The 22,649-nt window shown below is 39.5% G+C and overlaps 1 protein-coding gene across 2 annotated transcripts in view; it reads right to left on the reverse strand.

The window, feature by feature from the left end:
- Positions 1 to 12,797: 12,797 nt before the first annotated feature.
- Positions 12,798 to 22,649, reverse strand: part of ngef (neuronal guanine nucleotide exchange factor) — an 82,774-nt gene continuing 72,922 nt past the window's right edge. For both annotated transcript variants that reach the window (XM_053320723.1, XM_053320722.1), the window contains 5 exons: positions 21,690 to 21,853; positions 21,388 to 21,546; positions 13,487 to 13,566; positions 13,294 to 13,398; positions 12,798 to 13,106 (listed from right to left, as the gene is read on the reverse strand). In XM_053320723.1, the coding sequence (XP_053176698.1) occupies positions 12,847 to 13,106; positions 13,294 to 13,398; positions 13,487 to 13,566; positions 21,388 to 21,546; positions 21,690 to 21,853 (768 nt within the window). In that variant the 3' untranslated portion in view covers positions 12,798 to 12,846. The remainder of the gene's footprint in view (positions 13,107 to 13,293; positions 13,399 to 13,486; positions 13,567 to 21,387; positions 21,547 to 21,689; positions 21,854 to 22,649) is intronic.

The raw sequence follows: 22,649 nt of genomic DNA on the forward strand, positions 1-22,649 counted from the left end.
TTGAGTGCTGTTGAGTGCTGCATTATGTTTCCTCCTGTGTAGTGCAGGGATAGATCCAGAGAAGTTTTTCTTGTTGTTGCTTCCCCAGAGCAGTGTCTGTCAGATGGCACTAAGGCTGCAGTATGAGAGTAGACATACAAAATATCTCAGACTACAAATTAATGTCTACTAATATGTATCTTAAACTGTTTTAATGGTAACTTCATTTGTTCAGGAATCTTAGATTTTTTTTTCTTTGTGAAATGTAAAAGATAAAATATGATGACTATAGAAATAGGAAACCTTTTATCTATCAATGTTCTAATTTCAGTGTGATTAATGAACACCACATTGATTGATGTACTGATGAAAGCATTTTCTTTCTTCACAGAGGAAACATCCATCTAAGCTGACCGCTTTCAGTCATGCAAAGAGGGGCCATCAAACCCCAAATCCACAAGCACCAAACCCAAGTAAGCAGGCAAAAATATCAGATTCGATGTCAGTGGGAGGCAACTGTCGTGTGTCACAGGGAAAGATCGACAAGCTCATCATTAACTTAATTTGTGAGGGTCTTCATGCATTTTCTTTTGTTGAACAACCTGCTTTTAAAGAGCTAGTAGTGGCACTCAATCCCCACATCAAGGTCATTTCCAGACCCACAGTCCGGACTAGAATAGAGGCATCTGCCATTCAAATGAGGAAGAATGTGATACTGCGACTTAGTGAAGTCAGCTGTGTTGCCACAACCACAGATTGTTGGACTGCGCACCAGCAAAGTTTCATTGGGGTTACAGCTCATTGGATAGATGAGGGAACCTTAGAGAGGAGATCCGCTGCACTTGCGTGCAAGAGACTAAAAGGGTCCCACACTTTTGATGTTGTTGCAGGTGCACTTGATGACATACACTGCCAATATAAAATAAGGGGGAAAGTGGTAAGAACCACCACAGATAGTGGCTCAAACTTCATCAAAGCTTTCAGTGTGTTTGGCAAGCAGAGCCAGTCTGAGGATGCAGAGTCCAAGTCCGAGTCCGACAAAGATTCTTCTGAGGAGGCCCACGTCCACTATCTGGACACCTGCAGCATCCTGGAGAAGGATAATGGCTTAGAGTACCAGCTTCCCACACACCAAAGGTGTGCATGCCACTTGTTAAACTTAGTTGCCACAACAGATGCTGACATGGCAGAAAAGACGAATGATACATACAAGAGACTATCACGTGCAGCCTTTGGGAAATGCCAAGCCATGTGGAACAAGACGGGTCGTTCATACATGGCAGCAGAAGTTGTGGAAGAGAATTGCCAGCTCCAGCTCATTCGGCCAAATCAAACAAGGTGGAATTCAACGTTCATGGCAGTGGAGAGAATCATACGGATCGTACAAGAGAAAGAGGAGGGTGCAATCAGGAATGTTTGTGAAGAATTCAAATTGAAAATGTGAGTTTAATTAGCATTTTAACAGTATGAAATATTTATAACAGTGCATGACGCTACCTTGTATATTTCCATATTCGGCTGCACATTTCAAACTTTTCCTGCTTGATTTGCTAACAATTGTATTTTGATCTGTTATGTTCTGTTAGGTTGAGTCAAGCAGAAATTGCTTTCCCGACTGAGTACTGCTTACTGATAAAACCTTTGGTAAAGGCCTTGAACATTCTTCAGTCGGAGACCAACACACACTTAGGGTGGCTTCTTCCAGTAATCTTTCAGCTTCAAGCAAAACTCGGAAGGCAGGAGACATCCCCCAAGTTGTGTCTACCACTCATCAAAGCCATTCAGGATGGTGTCCAGAAGCGTTTTGGTGAGATGATGGAGGACCCTGAACTGATCGCTGCAGCAATACTTCTACCAAAGTTCAAAACCACCTGGACAGAGAGGCCTGATATCATTGAAACAGGTATGATATCATAATATAATATCATACTGTGATTTAATTGTTTATCACAGTTGTATCCACATTGTTTTTATTCAATACAATGTGATAAGTGCTATACTGTTAGTCTCACATCTCAAATTATAATTATTTTGTTATTTGTGGCAATCTTTGCATTATGATGCACTCTTGGTGATTAATCGAAGCTTAATTGTCTTAAATATTGTTGTTTGTCAATCATAAGGTCTGGTCTATGTCAGACAACACCTTGACCAGATGGCAGTGGCTGAGGTGGAGCAAGTTGGACAGCATTCATCAGATGAAGAGGATTTCTTCTCCTTGTTGAAGTCCAGAAGGTCAGAAGGTACAGGGGAGTTGGAAGGGTACCTAGCCTGCGCCTCAGACAATATGGATCTGCTCAACTCCTTTTCAAATATAAAAAAAAACTCTTTGAAACTCAACACAGGCCTACCTGCCTCAGCTGCCTGTGAGCGACTTTTCAGTTGTGCTGGATTACTCTTTACTGCAAAGCGGGCAAGGATGAGCGCAACAAACTTTGAAAATCAACTGCTGCTCAAACTTAACCAGCAGTTTGTAGACTAATCCTCTTAAAGGAGAAATCTGGCAAGTTTTCACATAGATTTCCGTTTCTCAAGGTCACCTAAAACAATCTGTTTTACATAGCTCGAGTTGTGATACCCAGCAGCTAACGCAGCCTGGCAGCTACAGCACTACACTCTGGGGGTATGGACATGATGGAGGCTCATGAACATGCCCCCAGAATGTAGCTCTGTAGCTGCCTGGCTGTGTTAGCTGTTGGCTGTAGCAACTGAGAAACTGATTGTTTTCAGGGTTTATTTTTCCGTACCAACAGTACTCTGTGGCCTTGACAAATGGAGATCTATATGAAAGCTCGCCAGACTTCTCCTTTAAGGTGGACATACAAACAACTTTCATGTAGACATACCATGGGACAGGGACTTTTTTTTTTTAGCAGCTGCTATTGAGTTCATTTTACAAGTTAGAAGTTTACTTTAGGTGTTTTATCATTAGACGTTAAGCACCCAGGCTGCCATCAGAGTATTGCACTATTTTGCTTTTTTTTCTGAAATGTCCCTGACACTGAGATTTTATTTATATTTTGATCATTTATGGAGTCAAAACACGTGATTTAGCCTTGATTTGCATTGTAACTGTTGTTTATGTTTGTGAAGAAAAGAAGGATGGCCCTCAGAGCTAACAATGTATGGCACTTTCACTTGCAATTGATGGTTTGAAAATGTTTTATAGGATGTTCTCTACTAAAATAGAACATTAATCATTTATAAGGGTCTTACATGTCATATGTGACATGTTTTATTTTGTTATTGCATTTGTATAGCTTTTGTATACATTTGCATAGATTTTTATTTCAGTAAAAACAAAATAGTTTTGGATTTGCAGTATGACCCCTTGTCTTATTTTCACTAAATGGGAAAATTATTAGTTTGGTTGTTTATGTTTGTGAAGAAAAGGATGACCTTCAGAACCAACAATTTATGGCACTTTCACTTGCAATTGATGGTTTGAAAATGTTTTATGGGATGGTCTGAACTAAAATGGCACATTATACCTTTTCTAAGGGTCTTAAATGTCATGTGTGACATGTTATGTTATTACATGTGTATACATTTGTATAGATGTTTATACATTTGTATAGATTTTTCTTTAATTAAAAAGAAAATAGTTTTGCATTCATGGCCTCCAATCCTATTTTGACTACATGGGGGAGATTTTCCCTGCCTCGTTTTAGTGTGTTTTTTAAAAAAATGTTTTGAATGTAACTAAGTGGGGTTGAGCATAGCTCAGCGGGTAGAGCGCCCGCCCCATATGTTGAGGCTATAGTCCTCGTTGCAGGTGAATTCGGTCCGAATCCCGAGCCGAGCGGTCTTATCCTGCGTGTCATTCCCCCTCTCTCTGCCTCCTGTTTCCTGTCTATCTCCACTGTCCTGTACATTATAGGCAAAAAGCCCAAAAAAATATATTTAAAAAAAAAAAAAAAAATGTAACTAAGTAACTTTTACTTAAAGTACATTTTAAATGAATTACTTATTACTTTTACTTGAGTATTTTTTCAGATGGGTAATTGCACTTGTACTTGAGTAATATTTTATCAATGTATTGGTACTTTTACTTGAGTACAATATTTTAGTACTTTTTCCACCTCTGGTTATAATCAACTACTATAATCCATGCAGAAGGTTGGAGTTGGATAGTATGCTTAAGGTTTAGGGAGAAACATTGAACAAAAACACCAACAACTCACTCTGTGCTGCATATTTTTGTGTCCTCTCTCATCAGTTCACTGTGCATGCAGCTGCAAGAAACTAACAAAGACACATGCGTCACGCCTAGCAACTGGCGTAAGATAGGGCCCAAAAAGTCAACATATTGATCCATGTATTCCTATAGCTTTCAGTAGCAGCAACTTCATGGTCTTATTTAATGATACAATTCTAACTATTGGAGACAAAATTCATCACCTCCTGCCCTAAACAGGCACTGATTTATCCCCAAATATGGAAACCTTTGAAACAGCTGTAAGGCCTGAATATATTAGGACTATTTTTCTCCAGTCGACCTTACTGAACTAACTTCAGTGATTTCTTCTTCTAAACTATCAAATTGTCTTTTAGACCACATCACAATGAAGTATTTCCATCAGAAACTTCTTTCTAGAAATGATCAATCTGTCTTGAGTAACAAGACCTTTACAAGACCACAGTCCTTTAATGTGGCTGTATTTAAACCTCTTTTTAAAAAGCCTACTCTTGATTCAGGCATTTTAGCGAAATATAGAGCTATATGTAACCTCCCCTTTCATTCTAAGATCCTTGAGAAAGCAGTTGTCAATCAGTTGTGTGACTTTCCACATAACAATAGTTCATTTGAGGATTTTCAGTCTTGATTTTGAGCGCATCATAGCTCCTCTCTCTCTCTCTCTCTCCCTCTTTTTCTCTCAATCCCAACCAGTCAAGGCATATGATCACCCATCTTGAGCCAGGTTTGACTTGAGGTTCCTTCCCATTAAAGGGGAGTGTTTACTTGCTGCTGTCGCCAAGAGCTGCTCATGTGGAAATATTGGGTCTCTGTGCTGGCTGAGATTAACTCTCACCAGCAGGTGGTGGTGTTGTGTTTTGTGTTCATCTTTATTTATTTAAAGGTTTAATGATCAGGGACAATTCACATTATTAAAATAATACAAAAAGATTTAGTTATAAGCATATAAGTAATACATTAAATAATAAGAAGACTAAATCTGAATAAAGATTAAAAGGCAGAAAACAATGCAAACATCCACACATACACACACACAAGCTAACAAAGACTCAGCTCAAACAGCAGGCAGTTGCTACAGACAAAAACAAAAACATTAAGCAGCAGCGCCAACATCAAAAAAATTGATTACACCGGACACAACTAGCAGACCACAAGCAAGTAGGACATAGACACACATTATAAAAAGCCATGCACAAAAAGCAACAATAATGCTGACCAATTAGTAAGCTGACAGATAACATGACGGATGGCATCAGAAAGCACCGGCAGGCAGAGCAGCAAACATGGAGGAAATTAAGCACTAAAATTTAATGTTGACAGCTTTGACCACTAATTTACCTTTATTTTTTTATTTAAAAGAAGCATCATTTGAAAGATTTCTAATGTGAGTTGGAATAGAGTTCCACTCATGAGCAACCCTGATTGAAAATGCAGACTGACTAAAAGCACTTTTTCTAAACGGGACAACACAGTCCATGTATGATTTTGTACATAAGACAGGAGTGTGGATATTTAATCAAGTTTTCCCAGTGTAACAACTTGTATCTCAATAAAATATGGCAGTGATGATAGTTGTTGGATTTCCTGTCCAGCACTTTTATATAGAAAAAGTAGAGGTTTACGAGCAGTGTTGCTAGCTTGAGACCAGGTTATCAGACAATATGTTATGTGGGAGAAGATCATTGAGTGCCTATATATTTGTGTAGCCTTAGCTGACATGCAACTCTGGACTGACTAAAATTTGGATTTGAATTTAATACACTTGGAAACCTTGTTGATATGTTCTTTAAAGGTGAGATTATTATCTATGAGCACACCAAGGTATTTAAAATCTGAAACAACACGTAGTCTCTCCCCTTCTACAACCACATTAGGCTTTGCACAGTGAATTTTAGTTTTACTAAAACACATACACACTGTTTCAGAGACATTCAGCTGAAGGCAGTTTTGCTTTACCCATACTGTGATGTGTTGCATTGAGTTGGTTAACTGATCAGCGACTCATCACTTACAGTATGTGTTTTGTAATAGCCAATAGAATGACTTGGGTTAATTGGAAGCAGGAAATTAGTCACACAGGTTCAGTTATGGTGGATACAGACAGAGAGGATCAGCATCCATCCTTCGTTGTTGTTTTATGGAAAGCACTGTCTTGTTGGGCCTTAATGCCACGGTGGACTGAGCACACGGCTTTCCTTTGTCTGCTGAAAGACAAAGCATGAACTGTGGCCTAGAGGGAAGATCAAGGCCTGATTTGAGTAACCACCCCGCTCTAGTTGGTCGGGGGTAAAATCAAGCTGAACTCAGATCCCATTATCCCCCTGGGCTGTGAGACAACCAACATCACTTCCAGCTGCTGATGTCACGAGAGCCCACAAAAGTCAGCTGCATGGAGGAAACATTGCCTTTCATAGTTTATCCTACTAGAAGAGACTTTCGTCCCTTCGCTGATACGGGTGACTGATAAAAGGTAATACCGCCGGTGTTACCCCCACCCTCACCCCTCTCTTTTGTTTTCTCCAGAGCATCTCTACACTTGCTGGCGAGACAAGATTTCAGCTGTTTCACCGAAACGCTTGCTCGACGGCTAATAAAGGAGACATTACACTTGTCACTTATCAAGGAGTTTATCTGTCTGCTTAGCTGTGCTCAGGTCAAACAGCGTAGTGAAAAGACATCTCCGTCCAAAGCAGTAATGGTGGATACACAGCTCAGCTTTCTCACAACCTGAACATGTCTCAGCCACGAGATGATGAAGCCATGTCAGTCTAAGTGCGGACTGACATGGCTGCATCAAATTATCAAAAGGCTCCAATAAGTCATCGACCAGCATGGCTCGACCAGCATGGCTGCAATAAATGCACAAGCTAAAGCAGAAGTTACTAAGTTTACTATTATTATCTTTAAAAAAGAGAATGCAGTAAGAAAAGTAATTGAACATTATTAGAATTGATATGGCCTATAGTGAATACAGCCTAAATTAAGTGGCCACCAGCTGGGTGAAATGTGGAAAGCCCCTATATAAAAAAACTGAAATCTCAAGGCCACACACTGAAAAAAACCTACTAGTATGAAAAAGCTCCATGCACCTGTGACACATTTTAATCGAGAAATGGATGAAGTGGGAATCATATTGATCTGTGCCAAGAAAGTTGTTTTGAAAGGAAGCTGATTGGTTGAAATTTACTCGGCCAAAGGGGAATTCCCACTTTCCTGCGATGGTCAGAAAAATTATCAGTATATAGAAACATTGAATATTGTAACTTTGTATCATTTCTGCATAGACGCTGTCTGTGTTGTTGTGGTCCCAGGTGTTTATTGTTGACAATAATAATAAAACTAACTGCATTCAGCTGAATGTCTCCTGGGGGGTATTCCAGAAAGCGGGTTATATGGAAAACTCAGAGTATGTTAACCCTGAGATGAGGAAACTGTGTGTTATCCGTTCCAGAAAGAGAGGTAACTGAAACTCTGAGTCAGTCACCATGGTAACATAACCTGCTCGCTAGCAGGTTTTCTTTAAGAAAGAGTTTCTACCTGTCTCCCCCTACCTGAAGCAAGCTGCCAGACATGGATGGTCCGTTTCTTCGCAATCTGATAGATATCGAGGCAGAATTAATTCGCAATGCCTTATGTCGGGAGATGCGGTATCACTGTTCATTACACTCAATCATTTCTTAACATTCTCCGGCCATATCTGCCAGTTAATCTTATTTTTAGGAAGTATTTTATTGTACACATCCAATATGCCTAGTAAAATAGTGTAAAATGTTAATCTACTAAGCAGGATATTAGATGAGAGGACATATGTGTTAAACAGCTTTATGTTGGGGTTTAAATTACTACATGTTGAAATAGCCACTGAATGAATATTTACTTTGTTTAATAGCCGACGTCAACTATGAATAAAATCAAAGCGAGGTACAATCATAGCCCAGCAAAATGTGCCTTACTTTTCTGAATTATGTTTTTTTATTTCATTTTTAGCTGCTTCCAAATACATTACACCACTTTTTCACCGCAGACCGCAAGGGCTGTGATTGGTCTGGTCAAAGCGTCAGTTCCTCCGGCAGTTGCTTTATTTATTAATAATGAACAAAAGGTATGTGTTTTCTGTTATTAGAGCACATAGCGCAATGCTACATGCTACTGTGACCAGAAGATAAACAAGGATACAGATAGAGACTCCTCTGAAACCACACACAGTCACACACATTCACACCCCCAAGCAACACGTTCCCTCAACGCAGAACTTCGAAAGGACAACGACGACGTTGCTCCGACGCAGAAGCATAAATCGGCCTTTAGACTCAGAGTTTGTTGAACCTCCTACCTGGAATACCCCCCTGGTGATTTCTGATTGAATATTTTGAGACTCCAACATCTTTGAACAACAAAGTATTAGAGATTAATTTGTTGCAACACTCCATTTAATTTGTTACAACACACCATTTAGCCTGCAGGAGAAGTGGATGACATATGGAACAGGGTACAAAAGGAAGATTTGGTGTCATTTCCTCCATACTGTAAGGTGGAAATCCAGAATAGAATGCGATAGTGATGTCACATCCTGTTGTAGCTCTTGTTTTATTTTGAAGTTATTCTCCCCTTTTGTATGTGTATATGTGTATATAGGCTTTAGTTTTCAGTTCAGTCTTGGTCAGAGTCTCTGTGTTTTGTTATGTGTTTGCACTGTGTTGTTTTGGACTGTATGTTTTTCCTGCTCATGTCACCCGTTGTTTTGCCAGTGTCCATTCGCCCTGTGTTTTTCTGTTGAGTTGATGGTGTGGTTCCACACCGATCAGCTGATGGGCAATCCAGTCTGCCCTTGCCCATGCTTATTGAATGTGACATGCTCCCTGACAACCAAAATGATATCCTGACCCCTGAAGCTGCTCACTACTACTCTCACCTCAAGAACAAAAAAAACAGTACTTGACCCCCAGGCAGCTATTCTACTACTACTCGGGAGAGATATTATTCAGACTCACAAGGTACTCGATCAGCGTAACGGGCCTCCATATGCTCCATTCGCACAGAGCTCACAAACCTGGGCATGTAAATGTTCTCAAGACAAACATTTTGGACAATGGGCGAACAAGCTGCTTCTTCCCATGCAAAAATAGCATCGACGTTAAGCCACTAAAAGGAGGAGTGCTGGTGTTTGGGGTTTATCACCCTCATAAGCCAATCAATCAATCTCAATCAATCAATCTTTATTTGTATAGCACCAAATCACAACAAAGTTATCTCAAGGCACTTTACACATAGAGCAGGTTCTAAACCAAACTCTTCAGGTTTTAACTTTAAAGAGACCCAACATTCCCACATGAGCAACAGTGGCGAGAAAAAACTCCCTTTTAACAGGAAGAAACCTCAGGCAGAACCAGACTCAGAAGTGGGCGGACATCTGCCTCGACCGGTTGGGGTTGAGAGGAGAGAAAGGAAGGATAGAGGAGATAGAGGCTTATAAGCCAGACCTTATAAGGGTGGTTTTTGATTCTAGTGCACACCAGCATGGAGTGTCTATAAATGATGTCCTTCTTACAGGCCCCAATCTCAATAACAGCCTGGTTGGCGTGCTCATGCAGTTCCGCAAGTAGCGAGTGGTGGTCACTGCCAATATCAAACAGATGTAAACATCCATTGTTTCCTGGTACGGGAGGATCACAGGAACTTCTTGCTCTTCCTATGGTACTAGAACAATGACATGGAGAAACCCATAACAGAGTACCGGATGAGTGAACTGTTCTCAAGGGGGCTGAAGAAACACTGGCTGCGTCCAATTTGAAGTTGCACAAGATTGCTTGTGAACAGTATAAATGTAATGAAGGCATTCTCAAAGGAGGACCTTGCGAAGGGCCTAAAGGACTGTCTGCTTAGCTGTGCTCTGGTCAAACAGTAAGGGCAGAGACAGTCTCTTTAAATTAAATTAAAGAGTATGGTCTAGAATCTGCTCTGAAAATGCCTTGAGATAGCTTGTGTTGCTATTTGGCACTACGTAGATAAAACGTAATAGAAACAATTTAATGGAATTGCTGGCTTGTGAAAAATGTTGGTCCACTGAAGAAATAACATTCAGTCACCAATAATAAAGATCCATGTGTATTCAAATTCTCATAAATGAAATAATGGTACTCACTAACTACTCATTCTGATAAGAAAAACTTTTGAGAGATTGGATTGTTGACCTCTGCACATGGACATAACACACTTTTATGATGCATGGTGCACATTAAAACACATCTTATTGATGTAAGTATTTGATTTGTTTTTGTAATTTCAAAATAAATCTTATTATGGAATAGTTAAAAATATAAATCTGGGATGAAGTAATAAATGGAAAAAAACGCCTACCTGCTCCTAAAAAAAAAGTCAAAGTACCCTCCCTTCAGCAAAGACAAAATGACATAACCCATGCCCTCTTTCTAAATCAGGCACATCTCTGATTAATCCTTTTTTATGAACAAATACGTACACATTACAAAATGAAATAATTGTTGATAATTATCACTTTAAACATAACATTGTTGCATTATTGTACACATACAGTATGTTAAGACATAAAAGGCTCACAATCATGCTTTCCCATAGTTGTTTATAATGTTGATAAACTACACAGTTATGATATATTGCAGCTATTTGGCATGAGTTATCCTATTTGTGTATATTTCTCTTTTGTTATATTCTTTTTAATTCATTCATTCACTCATTTTCTATACTGCTTATACTCTTGAGAGTTGGGGGGGGGGGGGCTGGAGGCAATCCCAGCTGACATTGGCTGAAAGTCGGGTACACCCTAGACAGGTTGCTAGTCCATCAGAGGGCTAACATATATAGAGACAGAGAACCACTCACAGGCATGTTTTTGGTCTGTGGGAGAAATCTGAAGTACCCAGAGAGAACCCACGCAGCGACAGGAAGAACATGCAAATTCCACACAGCAGGTGTGTTTGAACCCAGAATCCTCTTACTGTGAGGCGACACTGCTAACCACCGCAAGACTCTTGTTATATTGACAACTTTAAAGTGACATTCAACACAAAATCTATCTTTTGAGTATGAAACAATGTAGGCTTAGGAGATGACTGTTGGTGTGTCATCTGCTCTTTGACAGAGAAGATAGACTGCAGTCAGTTTGGGTTCATGGCAGTTAGAAAAAATATGTTCTTCTTAGCATAAGACAACAGGAGGACTGTTTGGAACAGTGTGACAGTTACACTATAACAACTGGGGGTTCAGCTTGTGGTATTTCCAAAGCAGAATAGGCCTTGGTTGGCCACTCAATCCAAATAACTCTGTCATACAATTGATTGGAATTGAATTGAAAAGATCCTGTCATATACCATAAAAAATAGGGGGGAAAAAAGAATCAAGTAAGTTTTGTGAGGAAATTTTCTGAAAATGTTTCCTAACTAAGGGTAATTGTAGTCTACACCTAGTGTGTCTTTTCATTTACTTACATAATTATGTATTTAAAGGTTAAAGGTTCTGTATGTAGGAATCAGAAATTCCTTCTCAATAGCAACACCTGCAACCGTTACTTGTATGCTTAAGCATGCTCACAGCACAAGACTATTGCAGGTGATAGAGCTAACATCTGCAGCGTGCTTCTGCAGATATTCATTCTCATTGTTGTTGTGTTGTGTTGTAATGCTGGCTATTTGTTGTGGCTATGGCTCAGGAGGTAGAGCCCTCATCCACCAATCAAAAGTGTCCACGGTCGTTGGGCAAGATACTTAACCCAAACTTTCTTCGTAACCATTCACTCATTGGCCAAGCCCCCCCCCCCAAAAAAAAACCAAACCCCTCATTTGTTTCACAATTCTACATATAGATCCTTTAAGGCACTTATTGTTTTTTGCCTTTTATTTTGCATATGGGCTTAAAGAAGTACTATAATTATAAAAGTATCTTATTTATAGATATCATAATTATAGTACTTTAAACTTTATTGGTAAATGCAAAAAAAATAGCACTGTTTTGTCAGACCTGTCTGATTTTTTATTCAGGGTGTTCCTGTATTTAAACCACAGGTTTGGAACATACTGGTGGATCATGCTGCCTGCCCTGATGAAAAATATAAATGTTGTAAGACCAAGCTGACTACTGCCAGTGTTCTCTACAATGGAGGAACCCTTTGTAGCCAGAAAAACTCTGACTGCAATCAGTAATCAGTGAACAAATAGATTTTGGGTGGACTATCACTTTAGCTGACTCATTTATTTGAATATCCATATATACAGACGTTTTTAAATAATCATTGGTCATTGTCATACAATACTACTTCATGTATTTTTTTTACTTAGACAATTAACTTTTTGCATTTGGCTTTCAAAGGATGTGGGACATAATTCAGTGTTGAAACGTATTTCACAATGAAATGAACACATTAAAAGTCTTAAAGTTGTCCATGCAGTTGAGGGATGTTTACAGTACCTTCACACAAGTTACTTACAATCAACTTTTTGGGTTCTTGCCATCCCAAAACATTTTGCTCTACTAAACATCTTAAGCATATGTTTATATGAGACATGCAGCAGTGCTTATGGATCTTAAAAACCATCCACTGTTAAGTAATCATAATCAAAATTACATAAATAAAATGTCATTGTGCATCCTTCATCTTTGTGCATATGGCCCTAAATGGTGATATCGCTGTTACTGATTCACTGCTTTTGTTCACTGCTCTCCCCCATTTGCTCGATCCAAGGATTGGAGAAGTTGGAGACCTTTGGGGTACGCCTACCCACCCTTAAGCCAATCCTGGCTCCAGTTTGAGAGCCTCCTCCACTTTCCTGTGCCTGCTGGATCCTAAATGCTTCCCTAAGGTTTTGAGCCCGGACCTCCTTGCTCTGGATCTCCTCTACTACTCTACTAGGGAACCAGCCCCTCTCTCCATCGTGAAGCCTTTCACCCATCATCCAACCTGGAAACACAAAGACCAGAGATTACATGGAATGAGAAAATAATAGAAAATCGCAAATCAGATAAACAATTTCTTTCAATTAAATTGTTAAAAAAAATTGTTTCATTTTTGGTTTGTTTTGGGGGTTTTTTCGTTTACAAGAAAAAGCCAAAGGGAGATTTATAAGCACATTTGTGTGCCTGCACACCATCGTCTGTTGCCTCCAGGAGATTCAGTACATCTGCCATCTCAACGGAGAGTTCATCTGGCTCCTGGGATGAGTATGACTGAATACATTGCACCTGCACAGAGTCTGATAAATATAACAGACAGTTTGAGTCTCCACATCTGCATATTGATGATTCTGGTGTGGTGTGTGTTGGTGTGATATTCTGTCTCACCTGTTTGCTGGGCACTAGTAGACATAAAGCGTGTGCGTCGGTTGGGAGTGAGAGCACACATCCATCGAAGCTTATCACTCCTGTTCAGAGGGTGCAATTGATTAGTAACAAATTAAAGGCAAACATATTTATTTATTGTTGTTTGGTATATCCATCACACTTTTAATGTGGCAAAATATGGACTCTTTAACCCCATGAAAAGGCCAGAACCAATAATTAGTTGATCTAATACTTGATACAAGTATCACATGTGTATCAAAGCCTGATATATCTTATTCCTATTATTGTAAACTATTAAAAACACATTGAGCCACATTGTTACACTGGCTGACATGTTCCTTCATTACCATGAACACACATTGTAGTTTATTTAGACACAATCCCACACACACCGTCCTGCTACTGCATGAAATAATCACTAAGATACTGTATCAAACCTACAACTTGCTGTTTCTGTAGTTCTTTCAAATGTTCCCCTTAAAATACAAAACACTAAAAAACATTTTCATGCTTTTGTTTTGACAGAGGGGACTTGAATTTTCTTATTAAAATGTTATATTATTTTATGGTATTACTTTTTCATTTTTCTGCATGCAACTAGACATTTCCAATATAGATGTGGATGCATAGGTTGTGATTTTCACAGTAAAAGCTCTGTTATATATGGTGGCCTCTTACTGGGTTAGGGTTAGCCTGATGAGTATGCTTTGACAGTTTGTAATTCTCTAGGTTAATTTTAATATATATAGATTAATTCTGTTTGTATCATTGGTGATGTGGGGTTATGTTGTTGAGCTTATTCATTTCCTAGGGGTAGGACTGGCTGGCCAAACTTACACCACAGAAAGAATATTTAATTTATAATTACTGCCACAAAAACACAAAGAAACATCAACATCTAAAAGGGGAGAGAGCTGTTCTGTGACTGACTGTACAAAAAGATACAAAACATCAGTGCTATCTTTTTACACAGTCAGAAGCTCAAGAAAAGACAAGCAAATGGATTGTTGCAATGCGCAGAAACAATATAATCCAGTTACCAAAATTGCAGTTGACAATTTGTGTCAGGTATGTTGGATTTTGAGGTAAGATCATATTTTAAATTACATATTATGGAAGTGTTTTGACATTATAATGGCATAACTTATTGCTATAACATGATACTTGATAAAACATCCATTTTTGTCAGCAATCATTAAAACACAATATAAATCCCTGATAAAGGTACTCTACAAAGCAGAGGCAAACAACCATATAACTTGCATTTAAAATGTTCTTTGTTGTTTTCCACAAAAGTTAATTATATGGTTTGTTTGGAGGTTAGTAAATGAAAATGAAGTTAGAAGCTATTATTACAGTAGTTAAGTAATATGGTAATTGGACTGTACTTATATAGCATCAAGTCACACTCACCCATTCACACACACATTCATACAGTGGGGCTGCCACGCAGGCAGTATATGACAGCTTGTAGTGCATATAATGTCTCTCCACCAATATGACTGTGTGTTTGTTCAGAGCTGACAGTGTGTAGCTGCTCGCTGAACACATTCAATACTGAATGAGTGAGATAAACTTCAGACTTAACACCCAGCCCCTGTTTCATCAGACGCTTTCCCTGAGAATTTTAATGCACAGCATTTGTATCCGCAATCTGCTTTGTGTTAAAGTCCTACATACAAAAGAAATCTCTAATGATACGTATGGTTTGCGTCTGGAGCAATTTCCAGTTTCTGGCTTTTCTTCACATTTCAGCTCACAGATCGGTTCATACTGAAAACTGCAGAGAGCACAAAAGCCTCAAATTGCGCATCTTTAATTAGCAGAGATGCACACACACACAAACACACACACGCACACACACACACACACACACGCACACACACACAAAGCTCAATCACAAACCAACGTTCATGTATTTTGCCTGTAGCACTGTAACATTTCGTTAGATTAAAGTCTGAATCACTGGATGTGTTCAGGATTTCACAGAAACATCAGCACTGACGTTCCATTTGTAGTCCACACCTGGCTGTATGTCACAGCTGGCTGCAGCATCATACAGTAGCTGAAACTAAGTGTGTCTCCAAACTGAGAAAGAGGCTGTGCACATTTACGCATGGAGAACAGCAGCAGTAACTTCATTAACACTGGATCTGTCAGGGTCTGACGGTAATCAATGCTCTGTGTTCTGCTGTAAATCTACACGTTGACACATAGATACAATGACTGGTAGCACCCTCTGCAATATATATGTATATGTAGATCTACCATTCCTTCCTTGGATGACAAAGAGGTGCGTTTGTTTTGCAAATTTTTTATTATTGCTGAAGGGAGGGTTTGACTTTTTTGGGAGAGCTGGAAAGGGTCTTATATGTTTTCATACTCTTACACATTTTTTATTTAAACCTTCAGATGCAGGATTTATTATGCATTAAAAGAGATCAAATAGAAGCATCAAAATAATGGCTTTCATGCCATATTTGGCAATATTCACTGTCCTAGTAAACTCATTTATTCTGCATCACCTCTGTAAAGTCAACTTTGTCATATAAAGCTTGTATTATTAAATATTATTTTGAAGAACATTCAGCATAACATGCTGTTTGGTTTTCTGATCAGCGAAACGAAACATTTTGACAGTGTCTTGGAACATCACTAATATGATAAGTTCTGCATGAGCATTTTCTTCAGTCCAAAAAATGTAAAAGAGCACACTTTATAATCTTTTCTTTCTCTGAGAGTAAATCAGTGAGCAGTGACTTTTACCATTCGCTGTTTTCATATTTACTGATGCTCTGTTTGGTTCAGCTATTCATAGAAAATTGTTTCCTCTAAGTTTCCAACAGTGGCTACATCTGGTCTGCAGCTGACTTCTGAATTAATTGCAATTGGGCTATATTCTTTTAGGGAGACCAGAAAGCATCTCTGTGTCTCTGGCTTGAAACAGGAATGGTCACACTATGGCAGTGTTTTTCTGTCTGAGCTTCAGTACCAATGACCAAAACGTCAGTTGTGTCCTGGTTGAGCTGTAAAAGAAATCTCAGCCATCCATAATTGTATATCTAAAATACAGTTAAAAGGGCATCGATCGGAAATCAACCTATTGGCCTAGTTATCAATCAGATATACATGCATCACATCTGTTGCTTTCATACCATCATTTAAAATGAAGAATTTCTACTGGTTCTACCATTTCTTGTTGAAAACAAAAAAAAACCTGCTGATCAGAATTATAGGCTATAAGTGAAAAAAGAGCTGATTTCAAATAGTCTGTGATTTTCTAAATAATATGGACCCATCTATCTGCAATAAGTCTTTAGATCTATAACTAAGAGGTGCTACATAGACCTGGGAGTCAGAGATGAGCTCAGCACCAGTAAAATGCCTCCTCTTCCTACAATCCTCCTTTCAGAGGTGAAGTCTTTTCATACCACAGATGAATGCTGAGCTGATATGATGTATAATGTATCACTTGAGACATGCGTTGAGAGGAGCCAGATGAGGTGGCTCGGGCATCTAGTTAGGATGCCTCCCGGACGCCTGGTGAGGTGTTCAGGGCACGTCCCACCGGTAGGAGACCCAGGACATGCTGGTGAGACTATGTCTCTGGCTGGCATGGGAACGCCTCGGGATCCCCCAGGAAGAGCTGGACGAAGTGGCTGGGGAGAGGGAAGTCTGGGCTTCCCTGCTTAGGCTGCTGCCCCCGTGACCCGACCCCAGATAAGTGGCAGAAGATGGATGGATGGATGTATCATTTACGCTGATTGTGACCACAGAGCCAGTGGGTGCACCCTTAGTTGTGGATAACAAGTTTAACTAGTTCTCTAAACTGTAGTATGACCATGCCTGTGATTCTGACAAGCTGTCACTGTGATTATGACAATAGGTCATTGCTGCTGCTGTAAGTACAGCTGGAGCTATTGCTGTGGCTTTGATCGTTATGATGACCAACCCCTGACTCATTAGGTGTAACTACATGCTGGGGTTGTCTGTATGTTAAGTGACAGGAGAATAAAACATTATATCGAAAAATGGCACCAGATTCAAATTCTGTCTGACTTTACCATGCTTTCTTAGTTAATGTTAATCGAAGCTTGTAAAAAGCTTACAAAACTACAGTTCATCCGTTGACTCCTCCACCTCTCCTTGTACACCTCCTCCATCAACCAAAAGAGGACGAGGCACTTCAAGGACTTTTTCCCGTGAGCCCCACTGTTATCCAACCCCTTCACCTGTGAGGATAACTCCAGCCCCCCATCATCGCTGCTCCACCATGTTCCACCAAGGTCCCCTAACAGCCGCTCGCTGCTCCACCATGCTCCACCAAGATCCCCTAACAGCCGCTCGCTGCTCCACCAAGGTCCCCTAACAGCCGGCTCGCTTAAAAAAATTCACCACCCTCCAAAAGGCACTTAAAGAGAAGGGAATCCAGTTCCACCACCAACAAAGCCAAACTTTTTGACATCCTCAAGTCCGCTTGTAGCTCCCGCAGCAACGTCAACACCTACGCCCTTCTGGGTGACGTCATCACGCGATGTCAGAACCCCAGCTAGAGAGATATTTCATTCACATTTTCAATCTTCTACTACTCAGACGGCACACCAGAGAAGGAAGAGAGCTCCAACACACCAAAATAAAAGCCTGGATTCTGCTACCACCTCCCATCAGCAGCACACTAACTTGTCGGTATCAATATGCCTGACTCTTCTTCCTTGCTTCCTGACCTTCACCAGCCTCTTCAGTCCTTCCCCACTGACCCTGTGCTTAACAGTCCATGTTATTACATGTGTTTGAATTCTAAAAATAAATCTGTCTGATCATTCAAGTATTTAATAAATGTTTCATCAGTAAGCAGTGTTGTATTCATATGAGGGGGAGATCTGTCCAGCATTGGGCATAATGCACAATTAAAATTGTCTGCTATTATCATATTAGGGCAATCCATAGCAGCTAGTTGACTGAGTAAAGATGCATAAAATGCATCTTCTTGGACATTAGGAGCATAGATATTACCTAGCAAAATATTTTCACCATGTAACACGCCTTTAACTAAAACGTATCTCTTTACAGGATGATGATACTAAGATGTGTTTCTTGTAAGAAACCTATTTGAATCTTATGTTTTTTAAGAGAGTTCAGGACATGATGAACTGCATTCATACCTGTAGCATTCACAGTCCATCTGGCCTCCAGGCTAGGGGTTTACTTTGATGGGGGCAATTTGCTGATGTAGTCGTCAATTTCTTCCAAGGTCGAGAAGACAGAGCTGGAACCATCAGGGTGGAAAATCTTGATGACAGCCGGATATAAGAAGGAGTACCTGCTCCCAGTTTCTCTCAGCAATTTGTGGGCGTTTGCCCATTCCTTCCTCCTCCTCACAAACTCCATAGAAAGACACATTTCCACCGTCGACTTTTATCGTACCTTTGTTCCTTGCCTGTCGGTGTAGTTATGCAGCATCACCAGGACGGCTCTTGGACCCTCTTTGTCAGTGAGTTTGTCGGTGCAGTACGGTGGGCTACGATCCTCACGTTCTGCCGTCGACTTTGATTTTCAAAGTTTTCCAGGCTTTCCACTACCTTCTTTAGCTGGATCTCCAGTGCTCCCACCCGGGGCATAATAGTAGCCGACTCGTCTTCGAGATCCGAGACCCACTGCTCTACCATCCCCATCCTCTCGATTAAGCCATCCAGTTTTCAGCCACTTCGTTGATACTGTGCACTCGAGGGGGCTTTCCACTGGTTAAATAGTTGTTAAAATATAATCGCCGTAATCCAGCAGGGAGCCGAACTGTCTACGTCTGTTCAGGTCGGCGTATCACGTGATCCCCCTCCTGAACTGTATTTTTGATTGTCTACCTATGTTTTTACCCCTAAATTACCTATATTCTACTATTGTTTTGATTTAGTTATATTTATTGTTTTTTAATTCATGTTTATTTTTATTTTTAATATTGCCTTATTTCCCTTTGTTATCAATGTTGTGACAATTTTCCACACTGTGGACAATTAGATTTCATAAAATAATGAACACTACGTGTTGAGAAAGGGTCAGCTGCAACAAATGCAACAACCAGTGACCAGAGAATCATGCTTGTTTTTATTCCTGTGGAAATGGAAGCACAAAGTTGTTAACAAACCAACTCTGCTTCATGAAATAACTCAACAAAAGAGTTCAAGCTGATCGTAGTGGTCTCGACTTTCTTTATAATGTGTAGCTATTTAACAAGCTACTGGGATCATTAAAAGAACAAAACACTCCATAAACAGGCTACTTAACTGTCTCTTTTCTTAGTAAGAAGAATCTTCTACAAAAAGAAAGACCCTATACTTACTGCATATTAAAATTATTGTCTCAATTTCTCAATCATTAATGCTTACAAACCTACTGCTTCTGTGATATTTACAGCAATGGAAATGTGCTAAGGGCCTATAGAAAGTGCCAACAGCTGACAGACCATGTGAGCTTGCTGTTGATTGCTCCTTTTTGTCACATTGTTGCCATGTGCTGTCACTCTTCCAAGCTGCCAATCCAAAAATGTAGACCTATTAATCATTAAGGCATGGTCGTGACATAATGAGCTAATTTCTGTCTTTTGAAATAGATTTGCATGTTATTGTTAGTTTACAAAGTGTTTACAGCAGTGTTTTCTGCTGTCATTGAGAGAAAATAATGTGTTTTTTCCCCCTGCAACAACCTGATTTTTAAAATGTGTATTATTTCAACTGTTTTTATTGAGTTTTAACATTCAAATTAACAGTTATATCTAGGGACATGAGCCCTTTTTTATTCATTTTTATTTATCTGCTCTTCAGAGGTGGAGAATTTTCCACACAAAAGTGAAACCTTGATCCATCTTGGTAGCCTACTGGTTAAGAAGCATGCCACAACTTCAATGTCTGCAGTATGATTCCAGCAGCGGACCTTTGTTTCTTGTCATAGCGTGACTTTTTATCCTCTCATTTCTCAAATGTCACTGTTTAATAGGCATAAGTACCCCAAAAAATCTCATTAAAAAAACTTTAAAACCTTGTCCTACAAAAAGGCTTGTCCCAGTTTGTTCCCCAAAAGCATTAGTACTTTGAGCCAAAAGTGCAAACCATTATTTTACATACCAACTATGTAAAATGTAATGTTTATAGTGGACAGTCACTATACAGACATGCTAAATCTGTACAGCAGGAAGAGATATTTCCTTTATTGTGAAATTATGTGATTTTTCATTCTGATATTGCACATGTTTTCATTAGCGCTGTGCTCTGTATAGGTTCTCAGTTCATTTGATCCAGGGAAAACAAGTTCATATTCACGCTGCTTTTTTAAAAAAATAAATATTTTTACGTCATCAGCACTAAATGGACTCATGAGGGGAAATCAAATTCCCATGCAGTACTTCATTGCTTATTATGTATATATTCATGTAAAGATTTACTTTCTATGATGATGCAAAAACTTAACACACACACTCATTATGAGCATTATTAGCATTGGACTGAAAATTAGCCACAAGCTATGTATAATGACAAACAAGTAGAAACAGGATGAAAAAGATTCATGCTGTACAGCAATATTTCCTGGATAACTGTGGGATGTGGGATCTATGTGAAGCACATTTTAATAGACTTAACGAACTGCAGAATCAATTGAGTAGAAATAGTTTAAGCACAACACTGTTTTAATTAATCCCTGCACTCTTGTTGTCACGCATATATGTTTCTGTCACATTTGCATGTCAAGATGGCTTTGAAATTCGGGATAAGTGTGTCTTTAGACATCATCCACAATTAGATCAATTTTCAGGTCAATGACAAGCTTAATTCTTTGATCTTAATTTTCTCTCATCTTTATCCACATCATTCACAACCACACAGTGGAGTCCTATATCTGTTTCGGATACTCACATACTGGAAGTCTTGAGCATGTAGTTGACGGGACGTTCCTCTTGGTTCTCCAACAGTTTAAGATTAAAAACACTGGCCAACAGCTGGCCCTGGTCTTCAAGATCTTCAGTCCTCAGCATGGCCCGAGTGCAAGAGTCTAGAACCTGGAACTTGTCCCCACTGATAACAAGTTGACTGAATTATTATTCCCTAGATTCAGTGCAACAATTAACTGATTTGTTTTTTAATAAAGTGACTGAGAAGACAAGAACTTTGTTAAAACACAAGGATTTCACAGTGAGAATACCTTATCAAATGCTTACCTAGAATTACGCTTGGTGACCAGAAGTAGATTGTTAAAAAGGAACAAGTACACTGGTTGGTAGAGCTTACGGCTTCGCATGGTCCTAGTGCTCTTGGGCCCTGCCATCAGTTGAACCGCACCCTTCTTTAGCAACCAGCGCGAGTGGGAAATGACCGGCACAGACTACAGGGGATAGCAGGGGATAACAGAGGATATAATATAAGGTTTACTGTAACGCTTTAGGTTCTATGTCACTTGGTCACTTTAGACATTCAATAAACCCAATGGTTTCTTGTGTATCTCTGATAGATGCGTTTGCAGCTTCATGGACACAGTAACAATGACACAGACTTCTGTGGAAAAACTCTGCATCCCTTCAAGAGTTATATACCCTGGTTCACAAAGAAATTCAAAAGTACATGGCTACAAAGTATAAATTAAGGCCTGCCAGGGGTGGCTGTGGCTCAGGAGGTAGAGTGGGTTGTCCACTAATTGGAAGATTGGTGGGTCAATTCTTGGCACCTCCAGTTCACATGTTGATTGCTCCTGATGGCTGTGCCAATGGTATATGAATGTGTGTGTCAATGGGTGAATATGACATAGTTTAAAAGTGTTTTGAGTGGTCGGAAGACTAGAAAAGTGCTAAATGAATACAGTCTATTTTGCCATCAAAAAGCCAAATCCAGCTATGCCACTGAACTAGAACAGCAAATTGCAACAAAAGATAAAAGAAAAAAATTTAATCACCAATTACAAACAAAACATTACACCCATCCCAGACAGTGACAATCAACTCCCAAGCAACCATAGCCACTTCTTTGGGAGGTTTGAACAATCTCTAGTACCACCACCAACTCCCTCTAGTCTCCTACTCCATATAACAACCAAAAGGATATGATGAGACTTCTCAGACAAATATCCATGGTCTTTAAGTCACTGGAGCAGATCACCCTCACTAACATGAAAACCTACTCTAATA

This window comes from Scomber japonicus, chromosome 6 (assembly GCF_027409825.1).
Source record: "Scomber japonicus isolate fScoJap1 chromosome 6, fScoJap1.pri, whole genome shotgun sequence".
Lineage (NCBI taxonomy): Eukaryota > Metazoa > Chordata > Actinopteri > Scombriformes > Scombridae > Scomber > Scomber japonicus.